Consider the following 21,143-nt stretch of genomic DNA (forward strand, 5'->3'; position numbering starts at 1 on the left):
ACATAACATATGCATGCATATGTAGAAAAGAGGGAGAGCATTTTACGAGCTGGGAATCAATTACCTACCCACATACCCTACTTACTAGATACTCACCTCGTCTCATCTTATCTTATCCACTATCAACCAAATATCTAGCCGTGGGGAGAGAGACCACGATAAATCATTTGCTAGATGAGATAAAAGCTAGATATAATAATATTCCAATCGCTCCTGAACTCTACATAGGTACTGCGAAATATGCACTCACTCTCGATTCCATAAAACAGGTAAGCAATTGGATTATCTCAAGACTCCCCCCTCTCAAAAAATTACATAGATGGGGGGGTATGTACATCCATTTCAAACCCGCATGTATATCTATATATATATATATATACACACACATCCATCCATCCCAACTCATTCTCAGAAAAGGAGGGTCATAATATCTCGCTTCTCGCGGACTACATAGATACTTGAAATGAAAATTTAAATTTTCGGAGAACCCCAGCACCACCATCGACCCATATCCCCCTAGGTACCTATCTCCAGCGATTTTCCAAAATTCAAACCCAGCAACCAATATGAAAGAAAGATCATCTAGATTACTAGATATCATACATAGCACTCAAATAGCAAGATACGGATTGTGATTTCGAGTCCTAAAATGTATATCCATATTTTATTTTATTTTTCATCTTAAAAAAGAAATAAAAGAAAAGAGGAGCCATTCATCTAATTCTACTACCTACTACCTACTACCTACTACCTGATACCTAATCCTCACTACTCACTGTTCCAACCAATACAGCCAAACAACACAGTGAGTGCATCATTCCGCTCACAGCATAATAGTAATTGTAACCACCTGGAACTAACGCTATCGAAAAAAATGCTAATGCACGCATGCCCACCCAACCCATCCTCATCCTCTTCATTTTCCCATCCGCCTGTGCATCCGCTTTTAACAATACAATGCATGCCCTTGAAATCTCCTCTAAAAATGTCATCATCAATATTAATTTCAAAATCCGTATACCGAAGCCAACTCATCCATCCATTTTCGCTGTCTACACCCTGCTCTGACGTGCTGAATCCATGATGCTTTTCCTCGCCCAGTCTCCAATCGATCAAGAGCCCAAGGCATAATCGTCAAACCCCAAAACCTCTAGCGATAATCAAGTCACACTTTGACTCAAGCGCGATCTACCCGGACCCTGCGCCTTTTTGATTGCTCTCAATTCTTCCTCAATTCTTCTTCTTTCCGTTTGTTCAGCCTACCATGAATTCATTAGCACGATCCCAGTAATCACAATAAATAATGCAAAAGCCAAAAACTCACCCTCAAAGCCCTCAGCCCCTCCGCCCTCGAATCCCTCATCATCTTCTTGAACTCATTCTTCAGCACCGTCGTGCTCGTGTTATTCATAGTCGGCGTCACGCTTCCATCACCAGGACTCCTCATCCCCAAATTCCTAACCTTCTCATCACTCAACTGACTTTCAAGGTTCTCCCTCTCATCCCTCAATTTATCAATATCCGCTTCTAACTTCTCTCTCTCCTTTTCCCATTCAATCGACGCTTTGGTCATGATTTCATACTCTTCTATCGTCTCTTCAAGCTCTTTTTTGAGTTCTTTAAGCTTCGCCTCTGCCTCCGCGCTATTCGCTGTTGGGCCCGGAGACCTGGCTGCCTGGAGCTCCGCAATCTCGCCTTGAAGCATGAAATTTTTATTATGAAGTGCATCCATTTGTTCTTGCAACGCCTTATTCTTGCTTGTCATAGCATCGATTTCCTTCTGAATGACTGGATTCGAAGCAACTTCTGCAGCACGCTGAGCTCGTGAACCGTATGCACCATCGAGCTCTGCTCTCGCAATAACAACTTCCGTTTGCAATTCTGCAACCTTCATACTGATATCTTCCACCTCCTTCTCTTTCTCTGCCAGTAACCTATCCTTTTCCCTAAGAGAATTCTCATGAGCAACTCTAGTCGTGGCAGCAGCAGCTACAGCAGTTGACAACTCCGCAATTCTAGCTTCGTGCCCACTTAACTTGCTTGTCACATCGGCACTATTAATACCGTTATCATCCTTAAGTTCCTGGAGTTCACTTTCCAATTCATCAATCTTTTTGTTGGCAGCAGTGAGCTGATCCTCGAGATTTCGATTAGTAGTTGCCAGGCCAGCAATTCGTTCCTGCGAATCACGAGCCGCGATTGCAAGTTGTTCTTGTGAATCACGATGCGCATCAGTAAGACTAGCAATTCGCTCCGAAGCTTCACGATGAGAATTGGTAAGCTCATCCTCATGTAGACGACGGGATTCGGCAAGCCGTTCTTGTAATTCTCGAAGGGCAGCGGAATCCTTAGCCTGCGCCTCGGTATCCATCTTATCTGCTTGCCTAGCTTTCATCAATTCAGTCATGACGTTACTGAGTTGTTCTTGAAGATCAGCAGCATTACGTTCTGTCCTCTCGAGAAGGCCTGCAGTTTTGTCAAGCTCTTCTTGCTTGCTTACAAGCTCGGCATCCTTCTGAGCATCGGACTTGTTATTTAGCTCTCGCTGTTGTTTGATTTGTCTCTGAAGAACCTTCTTATGCTCCTTTAATTTAGTGGCCGAAGAATACAGCCACTGCACCTTGGCAGAGAATGATTGAAGTGTAAATGGCTCATTTGGATCACCCATCTCAGAACCAGTATCAGAATCATCCTGAGGAACACGACCATTTGCTACACGATTTTGTCTCCGCTCCTGCTTCTGTTTTCGAATCTCTTCCTCTCCAGATTGTATGATGTCCCACAAACCCATGAGCACGGCTTCCATTTGATCACTATCTCCAGATTTACTCTTGTTGACCAGAGGATTGGCAACTATTTCAGCAGCTTTCGTGAGCTCCTCCTCTACTGAAGCAATAATGTCCTGGAAAAAATACAATTGCTCCCTCAAGCCAGTCTGTTGTCCGGTAATTGCTGGTGGCTCCTGTAACTCTGGGTGCGTAGGAGAAAGAAGACCCCTAACCTCGCGATTCAGCTCTTCCAAAGTATCTTCCATAGAAGCATTTAATTCATCCGCTTGTCGTTTGGAAGCAGTATACTCTAGATCAAGAGTAGCGATACCCTTCTCCAAGTAATCAAGGTGACTTTGTAAAGTTTCTCCGGGCTGGGTTGGTTTTCCTTGGGCGTTGGTTCTGGCAAGTGGTACTGGATTATGGCTTGCATCATGGTCAGGATTAGCCTTAATAATTACTTCTCTCAAAGCAGAATTGAGGTCCTCCAATTTCTGCTCAGTGGTTGTAATTAGTTGCATATGCTCTTTCGACCTTTCTGTAGACGGCGTTTCCAATGTCTGATTCATGCCAAAAGCACCGAAAGAAATATCCAAAGGATCCAATTGTCGGTACAAGCTCCTTTCATCAAATTCGTCCTCGATCACTTCAAGACTGTTCCTAGCATTATGATATGTGTACATACTTTCCGGACTTCCAGGGGGTATGCCACCTTGACGAGAAACATCTTCCCCTGCATCTCTCTTGGGGCCTTTATGCGTCATCTGAAGAATACCCGCCGTGTGCTTCAGTAATCGATGCTCCGGCTCAATCAACCTCTTTTCAAGAGACCATAACTCGGCTGCCAAGTCCTCACATTTCTTTTCACTGGCCGCACGCTCTATATCAGCCTCCCGAACCTGATCGCTATTGCTTCTATTCCTATTTCCAAATATACCACGTTTTTGTTTGTTGGCATCATTCAAATCCACACTCTTCTTCTTGTCCGGATATAATTTTGTCATAGAACGAGCCGCATCGCGATATTTCGAGTGGACCACCAAATTCTGTCGCGCGGTTTGGATTCGTTGGTTCAGAGACTGGCATTGTTTCTTCAGGTCGTCGACTTCCTCTGGAGACAGAATTTCATACTCCCTCGCATCCCATAACGCTGTCTCCACTAACAAATGTACTTGTATAGGATCGTTGATATTGAGTAACATAGAGCTTTGCGGATGCGCCGTATTTACCTATACCATGACAAAATATTAGTCTCTGATTCCCCCTCGAAAATAATTCGCACAACAACAATATGCAACTCACTGGATTGTACCGCGCTTGTGGCTCCTCAAAGCCATTCAAAATATCCGCTCTGTAACCTTCCAAAACAATCGAAGCATCAGGGGCCTGGACATCATATCTCCTTCCAGCCGCAGCGCTCTTCTCCTTCACGAGCCCATCATCATAGCCCCTCGATCTTCTATTCTCCTTCCTATCCTTATCCCTCGTCCTCTCCTGCCCATAATCATTTCCATATCCCCCCTGATAATCATCTCCCTGTTGTCCATCATACCCTCCATAACCCAAATCCTGACTCGTCCTACTCCTATGCTTCCGCGGTTCTCTCTCCCCTCTACTAGGCATCCTCCCCTCTCTTATCTTCGGACCCTCTAACAATTAAACCTCCCTTCCCAATATCTCCCCAAAATCTTCGTGGTCGCGAACTCTCCGTCTGCGAAACCCTCTGAGAAAGGTATATCGAGCTGTATCGTCCAATCTTCTTTATCGCATTATCACCTCTCGAGTTCCCGATTCCTCTCTCTCTCTCTCTCTCTCTCTCTCTCTATTCTTCACAACCAAACTTTGCGAAATGCGACAACCCAAAAGTAGTTATCTCTCCTCCAAAACCAATAATCAAAAGGGTATAAAGGGAAAGAAAAGAAAAAAATCAAAAACTAATCGTCTCTTCAAAAAAAAAAATCGTAGCTCGTTGCATACCTCAAAAAATAACAACAACGGGAGAGCAAAGGAAAGTGTCAAGATAGGGTAGGAAGCAAGAATCCAACGTCCCCTTTTCGGTTCCTGACTAAACTCAAAATGTCTTATCCACCCTGTCACTGTCCTAATGCGTTCAGCGATCAGCCAAGTATCCGGGCACTATCCTCTGTAAAGCTTAATGTTATTTAGATAATCCTTCTTCCTTGCGAAAGACCCTTGTTTCTCAATTGGAGATGAAGATCGATCCTTACTTGAGATCAGAAATTGATAATGTAAAAGTTCTCGAGAAAAAGATTCTCCCATGCAGAAGCAGGATGTTGAAGAATCATGAGTAATTTGTTGGTACTGGGTACCCCCTCGATTATGGTGTACAAAAATCAAATCTCATCCCTCACATCTACAATTATCAGGCCATGCCATGCTGTACCTACCAAGTGACCCAACCTGATCTTATAGCAAACCACTGATAGGTATGCAGGACTGATTGATCATATCATATTAGGTACCTACCTAGCATCTTCCCACTTCCCAAGTACAAAAATAGGCAATTCCAGATCGTGGCGAAGCGGTTCCAAAACGCGGTCTACCAACCAAATGATTTGTGGCTTACCTAGTACCTACTAGGTAGATACGCGATTTAGGGGTCTCGATGGTAAACCAAATCTGGCAATGGGAATCGACTTGACTTGACGTCCATGCCATTTTCCGACAAGTTGATTCAGACCCAGATGGGAGATGATCAGAAAGATTTCCGTAGTACAGACAAGTGTCTACGCCATATAGTATGGAGATCGTATTACTGTATCACTCAATCGACATGCCTAGATCTCTCTCCCCATCCTTAAAAAGGGGGAAGGAATCGCGAAGGATCGTATAATTTACATCTGACCATCCGACCATCTCCTTCCAATTCATACTCATATCTTCATCACATCCGAAGCAAGATAGGACAGGATGTAGTATTTAAGTCTTCTTGTGCAAGTAAGTACTCTGAATTCGGTCACTTGTCGAGGGAGGCCAAAGGCCTGGCTAGCCAAATGAAAACATTTTCAACCGAATTGTTGGTAGTAATACCGTTTGTTGGTACTACCTGCTTATGTCTAGTCTGACATTTCAAGACCATCGATTTCTATGTCTTGGTTTTAGGCATTTTCACCATTTCCGTTATAGCTAGTATCTACATGGTATGCGAAGTTGTCGTAAAAGGTCTGATGAGCTCCCTACAAGACTTTTCTACACGTCTATTAGACTCCAAAACGGGGTCAAGTCACACATCATCACACAAGAATACAAGATCCAATCTAATCACCCAAAACCTTTCATCGCCCGAAGACAGCCCCGCGATATCATTGTAATTATATTCATGATTTTTTTGCTCCCGAAAATAACGCTATGCTATCCCACGCAATGCTACTTTTGGCCCTTTTCTGCTGTCGTACGTTATAGGTATATCCAATCCATCCTGTTCCGTAATACTCCTAAAACGCGCATATTCCGAAAAGCGAACCATCCGAAGCCAAACCAAAATAAAGAGTAGAGTAGATAAACCCCAAACCATCGCTCAACCGCCAGCCCGTCACCTAAACAAAAACTCCCCTAAAATGATTCACAAAAGACGTCGCCCCAAGAAGCTCCCTCCAAAAAAGCATGGTATCCTGAACCGCCCAAAGAAATCACATGAAACCATGAGACCAATAAGATAAGATCCAACAAGAAACCATTCTTCCTTGACGACATCTATCTCTTGAACATATAATGTCCATACATGCCACCCACTTCTGCTCTAGCAACTGGCACTTTTCTCATTCCCCAATAATTAGCTCCCCACTTCCACTGTCTTCCTCCACAGTCCTTTTCACCATCCCCAGTCTTATCGTCTCGAACCAACCAGTATCTTCGACCTGCCTCTTTCAAGCACCAACCCGCTCGCTTCACCAGAGAACTAGTATTCATGACTTTGAAACATTCTAGACCAATCTCGAGGACTTCAAGTGGTAGAGTATCATTTCTGAGTATTGGACAACTGGAACCGAACAAAGTGCCTAGATCGAGTTGAGACTTTGAAAGATCTGAAACATCAATGTAGTGTAGCGTGTGTGGAATCCAGGAAATTTGCTCTTCAATGCTGGCATCTTGGTCTGGTACGAATAGTCGACGAATATCAGACAATACCAAGCCATGACCCAAACCGAGCTCCTCCAGATGCTTTGTGAGTGGCAGAAAGAGTGGAATGTGCGATTCATGCATCTCGCTGCCCTTGAGACTCAAAGATCGAAGAGTCTTGGGGAGGATTGGAAGTAAAGCTGTGACCTCCGAACGTTTAAACATTTCGTGGGATTTGATATCCGAGCCTAGGTTAAGGTAGACTAGCGATTGAACAGCTGGATGTGTGCTGAGGAATTCGACTACCTTATCTCCTGAGAGGTAAGAACACTTGCTAATATTCAAATGCGTAAGCTTCGCTGTCTTCGGAATGGAGAAGAGGATGTCGTCTGTGATGCGAGTATGCGCGACATCAAGGTGAGTCAATTGCGGAAGCCGTGGGATGAGTGTCTCGAAGACTGAAGATGGCAAATTTGTGCATTCGTGGAAACTCAATCTGGTGATGGGCAGAACTCCAGGAATCTCACAAGTGTTGATGACCGTAGTAAAGGAGTCACGGAAGGAAGCTGAAGAGCAAGCGCAGAAATCCAATGCTTGAATGTTTGGCAACTCGCACAGGAGTTTTTGAATGACCTTTGCATCCATGTCGTCATCGATATGCTCTTGGCTCAAAAATTCCCGTAAATTTGGAGTTAGGGACAGGCATTCGAGAAGTGTTGCAGGAATCAAGTTCAATGTCTCGGCACGCTGTCTAGCAGTGAGACCAATGCCTGTTGGGTTGAAGTGGGAGAAGTCCAATCGTCGAACGATCGTGCCTAGAGCCGGGTACTCTCTGATATGAGCCAGGAATTTGCGGAAGACTCGAGAGTGTGGGATGGTAATCTTTGTATAGAGAGAAGCTAGAGTCGCCGAATGCATCGCGTGCGATGTAAGGAGGAGAGACATCAAGTCAACATTGCGTGGTGTGATTCCGCCTGGAGGAATATCGGTAACAAGCTGATCAATGATAGCGCCTGTTGACGTTAGCACTATACCCAAAGTCATCATAGGCATACGTTGAACCTCAAGCTCCTGACAATCCACAGGATTATGATGGAGTTGTAGATAAAGCTGTTCCCAGATGTCCCCGAGGAACTAGAGTCATGTGACTACATCATCACCCGTACCCTGAGGGCCGATTCCTTGGAGTCGATTTGGGCGAGCACGCGCATTCGTATTGTAAATAGATATCCAGTAATTCGGTTGGTGGAATTTATCACAAAGGGAAGTAGCTTACCAAGTAGTTCCGCAGGTAGCATCTCTATTGGAGACTTTCCAGAAATAGCGACTCCGACTTCTTCCACAACCAGCGGTGCCTCTGGCTTCAATTCCGGCTCAAGATTGGCCTTTGGCTCATAGTCACTGTCCCATCCCCAACCCATTTTCATGTTCCGTAAATCACTGTAGCTCTTACTTGCAATCTTACCACGTACTGCAATTTGCTTCCAGCCTCGGAAGCCATCGCACGGGCAAACGAGTCCATGAAGAGTGCTGTGAGGGTTTGTGGACCACAACGTTTGCATTTCGGGCTCAACAGCTTCTGGGGGAGTTCTAGAGCCGCCGCTGCTTGTATCGTCAATGGCGATTTCGTTCTCGTTTTCGTTCTCGTTACTGTCGACTTCGTATTTCAGGTAAGAGCTAACCTTGGAATCCGTGAAAGATTGAGGAACTCCCGAAGTATTTTCTTTTACACTTGAAAAGCTGGTCCTGTCTCCACGATCAGACGTTGGAGGTGTTATTGAATGCTTGCGAGATATTAAACTAGGAGCTGATTTCATCGGCCTGGTTGGCAGTGGTACGTTTGAATTTGCCACGGCCATATTGGATGGGATGTATGCTGCACGCGACCTGGAGGTGAGGGGAATCTTTTACAAGAATATGTGATTTTGAATCCAGGTGGTTGGGATTAGATCAATGAGGGAGACAAATAGACGGTGAATAATAGACAAGCCAGCAAGTCCTATGATTCTTTCTTTTTTTCCTATTTCTTTTTTTTCTTTTCTTAATAAATATTAAAGAAAAATGTGGTTGCACTCGCACTGTACAGAGGTTGATCAAAGGAAGAAAAAAAAGTGAGAGGAAGAAAATCTCTTAGTCACGGATTGTCTATCTCGTAAGAGAATTCCCAAGCACAATTTTAATAATATGCGGGGGAAAATAGAGGGGTTCTTTATGACACACGTTGAAAGATTTTTCAAGTGTGACTACCAGTAGGTGAAAGGGATTGTTCAATCAATCAATGACAAGAAAATGGATGATGATTTTGTAAGGAATATCAAAAAAATAAATGTTGCCTTGACTTTTTTGAGTTGTGTTTTTATATGGATGGATGGTGTTGGATTGGTGTATGGTTGGTGGTGTGTTGCATATGTGCAGGTGCAGGTGCAGGTGCAGGTGCTTAAGTGCTTATTAGGTGCTTAGATGCTTAGGTGCTTAGATGCTTAGATGCTTATTAGGTGCTTAGATGCTTAGATGCTTATTAGATGCTAAGGTTACCTAGGTGCTTAGGTCGGTGCGTGCTTTGAGTGGCGTTGTTAAAGCCTTTTATCAGGCTCGTCAGGGTAGAAGAGAATGGAGATGGAGATGGAGATACGGTATCAGCGAAACGATACCGGTAGAGTAGTCTCATGTTGGTGATTGAATGGTTGGAAATTTATGCTTTGGTAAGGCGAAGATGAAGGAGGGATGATCCGTACGGTAGCTGTCTATGTCTGTGTACCTGGGTAGGCACGGTTATTGCTTTGCATTGATTTGATTGATGTGATTTGGAAGGGAAAACTTTACTTAAAAGGATGGTCTAGTCACTAGTGAGGGTAGATGGAAGAAGAAGAAGATGAAGAAGAAGAAGAAGAAGAAGAAGAAGTGGAACAATCAATGTGTTGGTTGGTGATGATTGAATTATTAATTCTTTCAATGCCAGGTATTCCTACGATATATCAAATATCGACATTATCAGATATTATCAGATAACTATCGATCCAACAAACAGTGACATGACAGCCTGAGGCACATATAGTTGAATGAATCATTCCCATCATAATATCTGTTTAGAATCCAAACCTTATGAGCAATAGATAGATCTAGGTAGAGAGTGGTGTAGAATGGATAGCATGGTATAACATCTACAGACCAATATCGTATCTATCATCTATCCCGTAGATCCGCAACAAGATCAAGGGAATGCAAATCTACTGGTAGCTAAGTTGCCGCCCAATGCCACTTCTCAATGCTCAGGTGATTCTCCAATCCATGAATCGCTTGAGTAATGCAAACAAAAAGAATCCTAAGAGGCTGGATACCTACATCATCACCACTTTATTAGGTTTGTGACTCGTGAGTATGAGGGTCTTTTTCGCCAGCTCTCGGAGGAAAATGGAGAGGGGGAGAGAGAGAGAGAGGAGACGAAACGTGTTGATAATCCTTGCTTGATATTTCATTCATTGTTCACACCTACAGGCTACCCGTAGTAACTAACTCGCAAGTGGCATGGGATATGGCATAATAATCCATGAAAGATCCCAATCTGAGACGCTAAGAATAATATTTCTTTGTCAAGGAATGCGTAACGCACCGAGCACGCAGCTTATCTTGTAATTTGTAAAGTAGTAGACCTACTAGGTAGGCAGGTATGATTATCTGCTGGTGTGCTCGTTTTGGTTCCGAATTGAAAACCATGAATGGGACATGTGATGTATTATTTTCCCAATAGTCTGGTATCCGAGCAGAAGAACCGCTCCATTCTACGAAACAAAAGCATGAAAGAGGTCTGGCAGCGGAGAAGGTGAGATGATGAGGCTTGGCAAGGATGCAACTATTACGTCTTCAGAATTCAATTCTCCCATGAAGAATTCAAAGATATCTGGTGAAGGGGTTCTTATAATGTAATGGAATGATGGTATTCGATGAGAGTAAACGACATGTATCATGTACGGAGCATCCTGTATGAAACTAGGAAGATGGCAGCAGGAGTGCAGCATAACGTATTTCCTATGTCATTTTGCGTGGGATGTGCAGACAGATTTGATTCACATTACCCATCATGAATAGAGCAGTGGAATCTTGACAACAGCTACATACCAATGATTTGGATGGATCGCTTAGAAACGCCCGAATTCGGTTACATAAGGATAATCCGACAATCAGTCAATTAGTCAAGCCATCAAACCATCAATCAAATCAAAGCAAGTCAAATCAAATGGATCAATGCCAAATCCAATGAATGATCTGGGGGTGAAAAAATTAATACACAAACCAAACTCCGGGTCTAGATTTCGTTACGAGTTCATCTACTACCTAGGCAGGTACTTACATTACAATTGATGATTACGTTGCGTCAGATTCTGTTACTTATTAGCTACCTATCTACAGAGTACCTCCATCTCCTCAGTACGGCTAGCTGCAGTACAGTGACGGAGTACAACACCCATGGATATTGGTCCTCTAACCTTTTACGAGTGGAGTCACCCCAGTTTCTTGGCCACGTTACTCGCACCACGGTATATCGAAAGAAAGGGGTCCAACCTTTGAGGTTTAGACCCGAATATACTATGGATAGAAAAGACAATCGGTGAAGATCCCATTGGCGCACGAGCAAGTCTAAACTTACTCTATAGTCGGGTGGTACAAGCACAGGGGGGAGAAGTACGGGGTAAGTCTACTTGCGGCAGGCAGCTCTTACCATGTACAGAAATCCTTACCACTTTTTCCCCCCTAATGCACTCCACATTGACCCCAAAAAAGTCGACCGCACCCAGATAACTTTCGATCCGAACTTTCCATGCGAAGCCATGTTTCAATACTTTTCTCCATCACGTGGACCAATCAATATCCTTTTCGCTAAACTACCTGGTACAGTGAGAGATCGAGTCGCCGTCCGTCAGGCGGCGCTTGCACATTTCATTCGCCTCGCCAATACCTCGATATCTGGAGCCTCACAACTTGAATCGATGAACACACTTCCATTTGCTCAAATTAAACAAGAGTAGTGGGCTTTCATTGCATCTATGGCAGTGTTTCCCATCATATACATTATAAACAAACGTCGTTTCTATGTAATAGCCCCCAGACCAAGGTTAATTCCCATATATCCATACTCCAAGGGGCCTTTATGCGCCATAACGTTACAATGAATGAGCCATCCAGGTATCAAAAACGTACTAAAAACTCCGTTGTCCTGCTATAATATGACCGGCGTTACTTATCGTCCGTTGTTGAATCGCTTGTTCTTCATTTTTTCTTTACAATCATCACAGTACCATTTTGCTATACCATGTTAGTGACTGGTTCCTCTGGGCTATCAAGTGTGGAGGAAAGAACGTACCATTGCCCCTAGGTGCAATTTTGAGGCCCACACATTCGAGATGGAACCACTCCTTCTGGCAACTACCATTATCACAGGCTACCATCTCCCCGTAACTAACACCATTGCAGTAACAGTAGGTAGGCTCATCTGCGTCTATTTCAATGTCTTCGTCGTCGCCTTGCGCACTGCTTGTCGTATCGTCAGGCTCCAGATTTTGTTGGGCAATAAGTTGAGCGGCTGCACCTGCACCTTTCTTATGACTTCTTTTGGCTGTAGATGTGGTGTCTGGAATGCTGCGCGATGATCTTGAACGAGGCGGTTCGACGAAAGAAGGCATTGCCGGCGTTGAAGGTTTACTTGCTCTGCCACTCTTTGTTGTTACTGTTGTTGATTGGATTCCCTGCATAGAATCTCCATTTGATTCTACAGTCTCCTCACGTTTCATACTCTCTCTGCTGTTCCCTACTACTATGCCACCTAAGACTTCTGGATTTTGTGGTTGAGCATCCTCAAGGAGATGCTCTCCCTTGCCATTTGTACCGGCCTCTTTCATTGTTGCCTTTACTTCTGGGACAGTTTTCCCGGTTACACTTGCTGCTGCTGCCAGGTCAGGCGTGCCAGGCGTATTTCCGTTTAGCTTGTTCGAAGCTGAAGATTGAGTTTGTCGTGTTGTATCCGCAAGTGATTGTACTGAATTCTGTCGAGCCCTTGCTGAAGCCGGTCTTCCACCATTTACAGGAGCAGGGGATGCTCGTCCCGGAGGTCTAATATCAGGAAATGTAGTTCGAATTGGGGAGGATGCTAATGAGGGCGACATTGCAGAAGTTGTCGTATTGTTCCTAATTAATCATTGGTTAGCGGAATTCTTTGCTCTCCGATTGGGAGCAAGCGACATACCTCTTCCTTGCTTGTCCATTCGGTGCCACTCTAGCTCTGGCCGGCTTTTTAGTTCCATCTGGTGCTGGAGTTGCTCTGGGACTCGCTGCCTTGCCCTTTGAAGCAGATCCATTGATACCAAAAACGCCATTCAAAGCACGTTCCGTTGATGGACCGGCATTAGCAGTTTTCTCAACCTTTCGCCTTTTCGGAGGATTCCCATTTGTACCATTTCCATTCGTTATCCCAAGTCCCACATTCGTTGGTGTCTCGGCAGTAGCAGTAGCAGCTTTCCGAGCTTTGCTATTCCCGTGTGGTCTTTTGTTCGAATCTGCTTTTCTTCCCTCGTGAGTATCGTCAAAATCTGAGTCTGCATGCTGAGTTTTGGCTCCTTTTCTTGCAAGCAATGCTTGCTTCCTAGAATCACTCCTCGCAGCGTGTTCTTCTGCCACTTGTTGGGCCGCAGCACTCGTATTATTGACGGGAGGGGCATCCCTTCTGGAATTACCAACAGGATTCACCTTAGATGTTCTGTTCTCGGGATATGCCCAATGTGTAGTACTGCCGTGTCGTGCTTCTTCGCTCACTTCGTTCTCGATGTGTGGGAAGCATTGATCCAGACGCGCGAGTTGTTTATTAAGTGCTTCGCCAGCCGTCGAGATGACATGGTTTTTCTCATCAAGAGAAACCAACATATTCTGCATATAACTAGCACATGCTTGGAATTGCCGTCTTCTAGGCATATTAGGAGCATGATAAATAGCATACGCTGGATTGACGGGAACGAACGATTCCCCTTGCATCTCCGTCAACGTGTTCGCGGGGCCGCCGTTGCCATTTGTTAACGAACCATTTAAATTGGATGAACCACGAAGCCCATTTGTAGATGCTGATCTTGAGTTGGAAGGATAATTGAGTGTTGTCGGTGGTGGGGTGTTGAGCGCAATGTCGACGAGTCTTGCAAGCTCTTCTTCTGGCCCAAATACTTTCGCATCAACTTCTTTCAGTAATGTAAAGTGTCGCACGAGTTCCTTTGGCAATGCAGATATAGCGTCTGCGAACTGGGTTATTGCAGGGAATATTTCGACTGTCTGATCCGCATTTGGTACTCCATCACCGCCGCCAATCGAACATCTTGATCCCAAAGGACGAGAGCCAGAGATAGAGGATCTAGGTGGATTATTTCGTGTTTGCCGTAGAGGCTGAGCTCTGCGGCTCGAAGAGGGGTCCGAAGGAGGTGCTTTTGTGGATTTCATCGTGTGTATCGACGTAATTTTCTATGGCCAAGATGAGGAAATCGAGGAGGAAGTTGTGCGACACGCGCAAATTGGATTCAAAGAGATTCCGAGTGTAATTTTTAACTTTCGAAGCCCATTGGGAACTGACATTAGATTCGAGCAAGTCGTCTCAGCATTTGAGATTGTTAAGACGTATGCTAACTTTGTAGAGTAGCAGAAGATCTGGGTGGGTGATCACTCCGGTCTTGCTAGGGTAAATGTGTGGGCAGAATTAATTCACCGCCCAGATTGAGCTAATTACGGTGGCCTGCAGGCTTTCAAGCTTAAACTGCCGAGCTCAAGTGAATTTATTTTTTGATATCATTGTAATGTGAATAATACGAAAAGACAATTGAATACCCTTATTAATCTGTAGAACCTCTAGATATATCCCACTACTTTCGAAAGGATATGCTCGACAATCATCTTGCTACCAACATTGAAAATGATGAATGTCATGGTAAAATAATCGCTATAAAATATCATCCCAACTCCCGAATCCCTTCTATAATGCCATTGCCCGCCCCAAAATTCCATGGATATCTAACGATTTTTGATATGTGATGCCTTGATTCCTTTACTTTGCGCCTTTTCTTCAACATGCTTCTGTTTCCATTGCCATTCTACCAAGACAGGTAGAAACTGCCACAAATCAAATTCAGGCCACAAACAGTCCAGGAAAACTATCTCTGTGTCCTCATGGCATTGCCATAACATGAAGTCGCTTAATCTATTAACTCCACTCGTTCGGATCAAGAGATCTAAAGGAGGATCCCCAGCAGTGAATAGATTTTCTTCAAGCGTGTCTATATATATTGATTCGGGATCGGGGAACACTCCAGCTTCGGGGCTGCTTATTGGTGACGGTTCAGGATTTAGGGTTGTGGAGGATGATACAGATTCGTCTGGTTCGGATATGTTTGACGGAGTAGGAGAGCTTGCTCTTAGAGCGGACTTTGAGGTAGAATCGACATTTCTTGACTTGAGCTTTTGGGTTATTCGAGTCTGCGAAAAAGGTCGCTGTTGCGTATGTGTTGGTTTTGAGTAGTTTTCTACAGTAGTCTTGATTGCGGTTGTGATTTCATCTCGAGATGTATATGGAAAGCAAATATTGAGTGCGCAACTAAATGGTATTAGTAAATTAGACTCAGCAGCGTTGACATAGCCCAACTTACTCTCCGTTGTTCTTTGTCATGTCCACAGCTCTATCGATGGCCTCCAAAACATCATCTTTGACCAAATTCCTCTGGCCAAGAACTCGAACGCTGGCTCCGTACCTGTCCAGAAGGTCTCCGTGTTGCGCCAATTGTACCAGCTTAACTTTTGCCATTTCCATGAGAGCATCTACCTCGTATTTCGAGCGTTTGAAGTTCTCTATACTGAAGGCGTAAACGGTTACCACTTTCACTCCGGACTTATAGCAGACTTCTAATATCTATAAATCGTATTAGCGGGAGCACAACAACACTTTTTGCTAGAAAACAAACCCTTGCTAGAGCCTCAAATCCCAGATTGTGCCCCTCAACTGTTTCTATCTTGTGACTTCGCGCAAATCGTCTGTTCCCATCCATCACAAATGCCACATGCTGAGGAATAGGACCTTGTCGCAATGCGCCAATGAGTAACTCTCTCAGCTTATCAATGCCCCATTCGATGGGCGGCGAGGCTAGCATCCATTTCCGGAGCTGCGAGACATGCCTCGAAGACATGCTTGATATATGAAGGGATGCAGCACAGTGGATGGAACCTAAAGCTGTATGACAAGGGATTGATGAGGATTTGAGCTAGATATTGAAGTATGGATTCAAGAGAAAAAATGCCCTTTTCTTAAATTTCGGTGGGAAGTCTGAATTCGCTATGTTGAAGTAAATGAATCTTTAAACGCTGACGTATCCTTATAGTTTGCGGGGATACTGGGTGGTTACCGGTACAATGATTAATAGTTCGTAATTCTACTCGAAGTAGCGGCGATGTTTCTTTTCCGAGTCTCGAACGAGTCCTCTTACGCTCGGTACGGGCCCTCGGGCCAATTGGGTAAAATTAATAAATAGCAATATTGCTTCCTCACGAATACCTACCTAGCTAGGTAGGTATCCCAAAATTTGGTTTCCTTCACATATATATGATAAAGGTCACCGGTATCTCCAAAACAGAATCTGATTTCGCATTATCAGGTTTTATTATCGGAACTTGGGACGGCTAAAAGCTACCTACCTAGCTAGTACCTCCTGTTCGAGATTTCACTGCATACAATGCAACGCTAGGAGGCAAATCTACACATCATGGGAATAATGGCAAAAGCTAGTTGTAGTGCTTACCAGGCCGGCTTGATTGTGTCACTAGACTTTGGGCGAGAGATATATTGTTCTTCTTCGCTAGGCGTATCGATGACTGCAACGTATGAAGCAATACTCCTTTTCATATTCCAGAGCCAACTATCAACCATATGATCACTCTGTTTCTGACACACCAAGCTATCATGCTTTAGATCTGTTACATTGCTGTTGGTGAACAGTTGGTTTCTTCTCCACTTGCATTTTCTATATCTTCTTGCCTTTCCCACAGGTACCATGCGAAAGCTTCATTCACTCACTCAATAATATCCTGTTGTCACTCTTTGAAAACTTCACACGACTTCTTTCTCAGCATGCTCGAGACTAGTTCGCTCATTCTCACGGGACTCTTGTCCATACTGTTATATGTCGTTGTGATAAGGCGAGCCAATAAATTCAAGACATTGAACCATCAGCATGGTTGCGAGCATCCTGTCACCTACCCCCACATCGATCCGTTCTTTGGACTTGACCTAAAGCTACAAGAAATTGGACAGTCTTTAAAATATCAAGGCATTCCTTTTATGTCAAATCTTCATATAAAATACGGTAAAACAATCTGGTTGAACAACTTGGGTACTTCAGACATAAGGACTATTGATTCTGAGAATCTTCAAAATGCTTGGTCTACCAACAATTCTGACTGGGGTTACCAACCTTACAGGCTTCCTGTGATGGGACCTTTCTGTGGACGTGGATTTATCACCACCGATGATGAGGAATGGCAAAAAGCTAGAGTTCTTCTTCGACCTACGTTCAGTAAAGCGAATATATCAGATTTAAGTCCGTTCATAGCGTTGACTAAGGCCTTCTTCCAAGCCATTCCACAAGATGGTCATACAACAATCGATTTACAAACTCCCCTGGCAAGTCTCGTAGGTACAAACGATGAAAACTTGTGTGGCAACGGCAAGATTCTGACTATGGCTTCAGTTCGTTGGCACTTCCATGAAGTTTATTCTAGGGGTGACTCCTAGACCCGGCGCCGATGGAAGATCGGACGAGTTGGCTGCTTTTCTGAAAGCTTTCCAAAAATCTTTCATTGGTATGGGACTTTCATTTATGCTGGGTCCCTTGCAGTTTCTCATCCCAAAGTCAATGAAATACGAGGCGTATAAGGAAGTTCAATCATATCTTGACTCGCTCATCGAAACGGAGATAAGTGCAGAAAATGAAGCTTCCGGCTCCCATTTCAATGGATCAAATCCAAGAAGCCTTCTTCAAGGTCTAATCAAAGAAACTGATGATCGCATTGAGATTCGCGACAATGCTTTACAGGGGATGATGGCTGTTCAGGACACAACTCCTGTTCTTCTCAGCAACACACTATTTCTTCTTTCACGTAACCCAAAAGTATATGATAGACTACGGTATGAAGTTCAGTCATTGGATCTAGAAGAATCTCAGCATCTGTACGATAAGTTACGCGGTTTGAGCTTTCTTCACAATGTCATTAACGAATGTAAGACAACCTAAGATTTCTTTACTACCGGCATACCATTGCGTGGCCAAACTAATCATTCGTAGCACTTCGCCTTTTTCCAATTTTCCCAGAACTTGCTCGTATCTCATTGACAGATACAACTCTACCAAAAGGGGGAGGTAAAGATGGCAACTCCCTGATCTACGTACCTAAAGGCACGAAGCTTTGGGCAAATTTCTACGGTCTACATCGTATTGAGTCCGTGTTTGGTCCTAACATTGAATCGTTCGATCCAGATAGATGGTACTCTATCAAACCTAGTCCTTGGGAATACATGCCCTTTGGAGGAGGGCCTCGTGCTTGTGTGGGCCAGAACAAGGCATTGGTAGAGGCGTCATATATGCTAGCAAAATTTGCACAGCTGTACAAGAGAATAGAAAGTCGAGATTCAAGAGATTGGGCGGGTCAGCGGAAGTTGACAGCAAGTAATGCGAATGGGTGTAAAGTTGTGTGTGTACCAGCATGACAGTATATTTTCTTTCAAATTGGGTGGATTTTGTTGAAGATTCTTCAGACGTTTCATCCTGGGGTTTGGCGCGGAGTGTTTTGATTGGAATGTAAAACTACCCTCAAAATACATTAAGATATCTTGCCGCATATTTGAGTGATAACGTTGCACTTTATTGATGCTCTAGAAATAGGAATGTTTATAAAGCTCCTAGAATGGAATTTTGGCAGGTAGTCTGGGGTGATCTGACGTTTATAATTCACGTATATAATAAGTGAACTAGAATTTGCGAGTGATTTTTTTCGACAAAGTAAACCCATCTTACAGTCTAATCTACCCACGCCTGATTTCATTAAACAAATCAAACATCACCTTGAAGATGCATCGGACCAACCAATCACTCCTCTCACTCGCTACCCTCGCTATCCTCCTTATATTGTCCCTTCAAGTCCAAGCACAAGCTCCCTCCGGCCGTCCAATGACCAGCGCCCGTACCAACGGGACGTTGTAATTTTTCCACTTTCTTCCCACCCCTTTCACACCTCATATTTCCTCCCAAATGTCTTCAACATCAAACTAATGATCAAAACAGTCACAATAGTACCAGCACACGCAGAGCACCAACAAGCACCAGAATGGTACCCACAATCACAGACTCCGGGGGATTCGCTACGGGAACCAGTTTCGTTAACGCGGGTGAAAATATGTCGCCCATTGCGATGGGGGGTCTTGTCGTATTCTTAGGAGGACTTTTGGCGTTTTGAGGGAGAGCTTGGGAGTGTGATGAGTGAGTTGAGTGTTTGAAATCTTGGGGGAGATTGGGCAATTGGGCAATTGGGAAGAAACGAGGGATGATTGAGTTGGAAGTGTTTGAAGCAGACGATTCTGAGCGTATTCAATTCTACATGGATTGAAAAAAGAGACAATTTCAATGTAGAAGATCAACAAATTTTGGGTATGGATTTGTTAATTTAGAGCAGGAAGAGCGAGAAAATTTGCCACTATTTAGGTAGATTGATATGCAATAATGTTTGGACACATCATCACTTGACAACATCCTTCGATTTCACGCAAGCACACAAGGTTTTCATGTAGCGTTGAACTTCTGTTCGTCTCAGTGCCAGCACGTAATACCTCAAGGAAGGTCGACAAGAAAATGTACAACTAGCGAAAACCCTGAATGTCTATTGGATACCTATTCTATATAATGATGCAAATAACGCCAGCGACTCCTTTCAAACCCATTTTTTTGTTCTTTTTCTCTGATTATCCAGCTCTCTACCTATCTCCGGCTTTGACTCCGTCCTGTCCGTCGACCTTCTCGTCAGTGCAGCGCCTCCAGGAAATTGATTCCCTTCTGCTCGCCTTTCACTATCTTCAATTATTTCTTCGCCTTCGCCTTCCCCTTCTCCTTCTCTTTCTTATCAGAATCGGAGCCTGTTTGGCGTTAGTAAGTGTATAAGTAGGAATCAAGTGTAGGTCTTACTGCTTGGATAACGCCCTGTGAGGTCCTTGTAAGCACCCCTTCTGGCTTCCTCCCTCCTATCAGAATTAGATTCGGAGTCGTCTCTTATCTGAACCGCTGTTTGGCATTAGTAACCGTATAAGTAGGAATCAAGTATCTATCTTACAAGGTTTTGAAGAGCTGGCCTGAGAAGTTTTTGTAGAGCTGCCCGTCGTTTTTGGATGGCCTGCCACTAAATCGGCGGATCTACGTGAATGACTACCTTGTTTAAAGGTGATAGGTAAACCTTCCTTGGGGAAAGTGCCTTTGCCTTTGCCGTTGTTGTTGTTGGTGGAAGACATTTTTAGAATTGAATATTTCGATATTTCAGTATTCCAGTATTCGATGTTCTGTGCGAGTTTGGTAGAAGAAGATCAATAGAGTGATGGGGATGATGAAGATGTAAGTGAAGTTGATGAGATTGAGATTACAAGCTATGCACTCACCAAGCCATATTTATATGCAATTGAGCCAGACTCGTCGCTCGCATTGTTGGTATATCGTGAGCCATATTACCGAGTAGACATAGTAGAGGCAGGCCAGTGACACCTCGACCCAAATCCCACAGCAGGATTTTTCGAAGCCATACCAAAAGCGGATCCAATTTGGCAATATCGAGGTTGTAATGATATTAAGTCGGGGCTCATAAATTCAGGCTGACAGCAAAAAGCAATTGTGAATAATGTGAGGGGTCAACGGAAGACAGCCAAGTCGAATAGTCAACATGTCGAAGCTTCACAACTGAAATCTTAAACATTCGCCCAAGACATCTCAGTACAATAACTCAGAAAGAATCGGTAAAGAAGCTCAAATCTACGGGCGTATGATATTCTCAACTCAGTATCAACATACTGAGAATGGACAATTACCCAACATCTGGCATAACAGAGAAACTGCAGGTAACGCCCATAGTGAGCGAACCACGCTGACGCCCATGACCTCCCCGTACCGTACCATACATCAATACATTATTTTAAACAGGCAAACAGAGATGGTCGGCCGTCGGCTACTCGACCAGGCGCCATAGAAGCTC

The 21,143-nt window shown here is 44.0% G+C and overlaps 6 protein-coding genes across 6 annotated transcripts; 1 reads left to right on the plus strand and 5 right to left on the minus strand.

The window, feature by feature from the left end:
* Positions 1-644: 644 nt before the first annotated feature.
* On the minus strand, positions 645-4,742 carry EAE97_001053 (uncharacterized protein). The gene is made up of 3 exons (XM_038871563.1): positions 4,071-4,742; positions 1,325-3,997; positions 645-1,259 (listed from the first exon to the last, which is right to left on the minus strand). Exons 1-3 carry the CDS (start codon positions 4,389-4,391, stop codon positions 1,161-1,163), a joined length of 3,093 nt encoding a protein of 1,030 aa, XP_038737464.1. The 5' UTR covers positions 4,392-4,742; the 3' UTR covers positions 645-1,160.
* Positions 4,743-6,482: 1,740 nt separating this feature from the next.
* EAE97_001054 (uncharacterized protein) lies at positions 6,483-8,707 on the minus strand (the record flags this gene model as incomplete). The annotated part of the gene is made up of 2 exons (XM_038871564.1): positions 6,483-7,861; positions 8,125-8,707. 2 exons carry the CDS (start codon positions 8,705-8,707, stop codon positions 6,483-6,485), a joined length of 1,962 nt encoding a protein of 653 aa, XP_038737465.1.
* Positions 8,708-12,084: 3,377 nt separating this feature from the next.
* Positions 12,085-14,321, minus strand: EAE97_001055 (uncharacterized protein; the record flags this gene model as incomplete). The annotated part of the gene is made up of 3 exons (XM_038871565.1): positions 12,085-12,149; positions 12,208-13,028; positions 13,087-14,321. The coding sequence occupies 3 exons, from the start codon at positions 14,319-14,321 to the stop codon at positions 12,085-12,087; spliced, it is 2,121 nt and encodes a 706-aa protein (XP_038737466.1).
* Positions 14,322-14,885: 564 nt separating this feature from the next.
* Positions 14,886-16,051, minus strand: EAE97_001056 (uncharacterized protein; the record flags this gene model as incomplete). Its single annotated transcript, XM_038871566.1, has 3 exons — positions 14,886-15,465; positions 15,518-15,777; positions 15,830-16,051. 3 exons carry the CDS (start codon positions 16,049-16,051, stop codon positions 14,886-14,888), a joined length of 1,062 nt encoding a protein of 353 aa, XP_038737467.1.
* A 938-nt stretch (positions 16,052-16,989) lies between these two features.
* EAE97_001057 (uncharacterized protein) lies at positions 16,990-18,624 on the plus strand (the record flags this gene model as incomplete). Its single annotated transcript, XM_038871567.1, has 3 exons — positions 16,990-17,550; positions 17,609-18,137; positions 18,203-18,624. The coding sequence occupies 3 exons, from the start codon at positions 16,990-16,992 to the stop codon at positions 18,622-18,624; spliced, it is 1,512 nt and encodes a 503-aa protein (XP_038737468.1).
* A 1,363-nt stretch (positions 18,625-19,987) lies between these two features.
* Positions 19,988-20,412, minus strand: EAE97_001058 (uncharacterized protein; the record flags this gene model as incomplete). The annotated part of the gene is made up of 3 exons (XM_038871568.1): positions 19,988-20,043; positions 20,093-20,188; positions 20,238-20,412. The coding sequence occupies 3 exons, from the start codon at positions 20,410-20,412 to the stop codon at positions 19,988-19,990; spliced, it is 327 nt and encodes a 108-aa protein (XP_038737469.1).
* Between the last annotated feature and the right edge of the window lie 731 nt (positions 20,413-21,143).

Source organism: Botrytis byssoidea, assembly GCF_014898295.1.
Source record: "Botrytis byssoidea strain MUCL 94 chromosome Unknown BBYS_002, whole genome shotgun sequence".
NCBI classification, from domain to species: domain Eukaryota; kingdom Fungi; phylum Ascomycota; class Leotiomycetes; order Helotiales; family Sclerotiniaceae; genus Botrytis; species Botrytis byssoidea.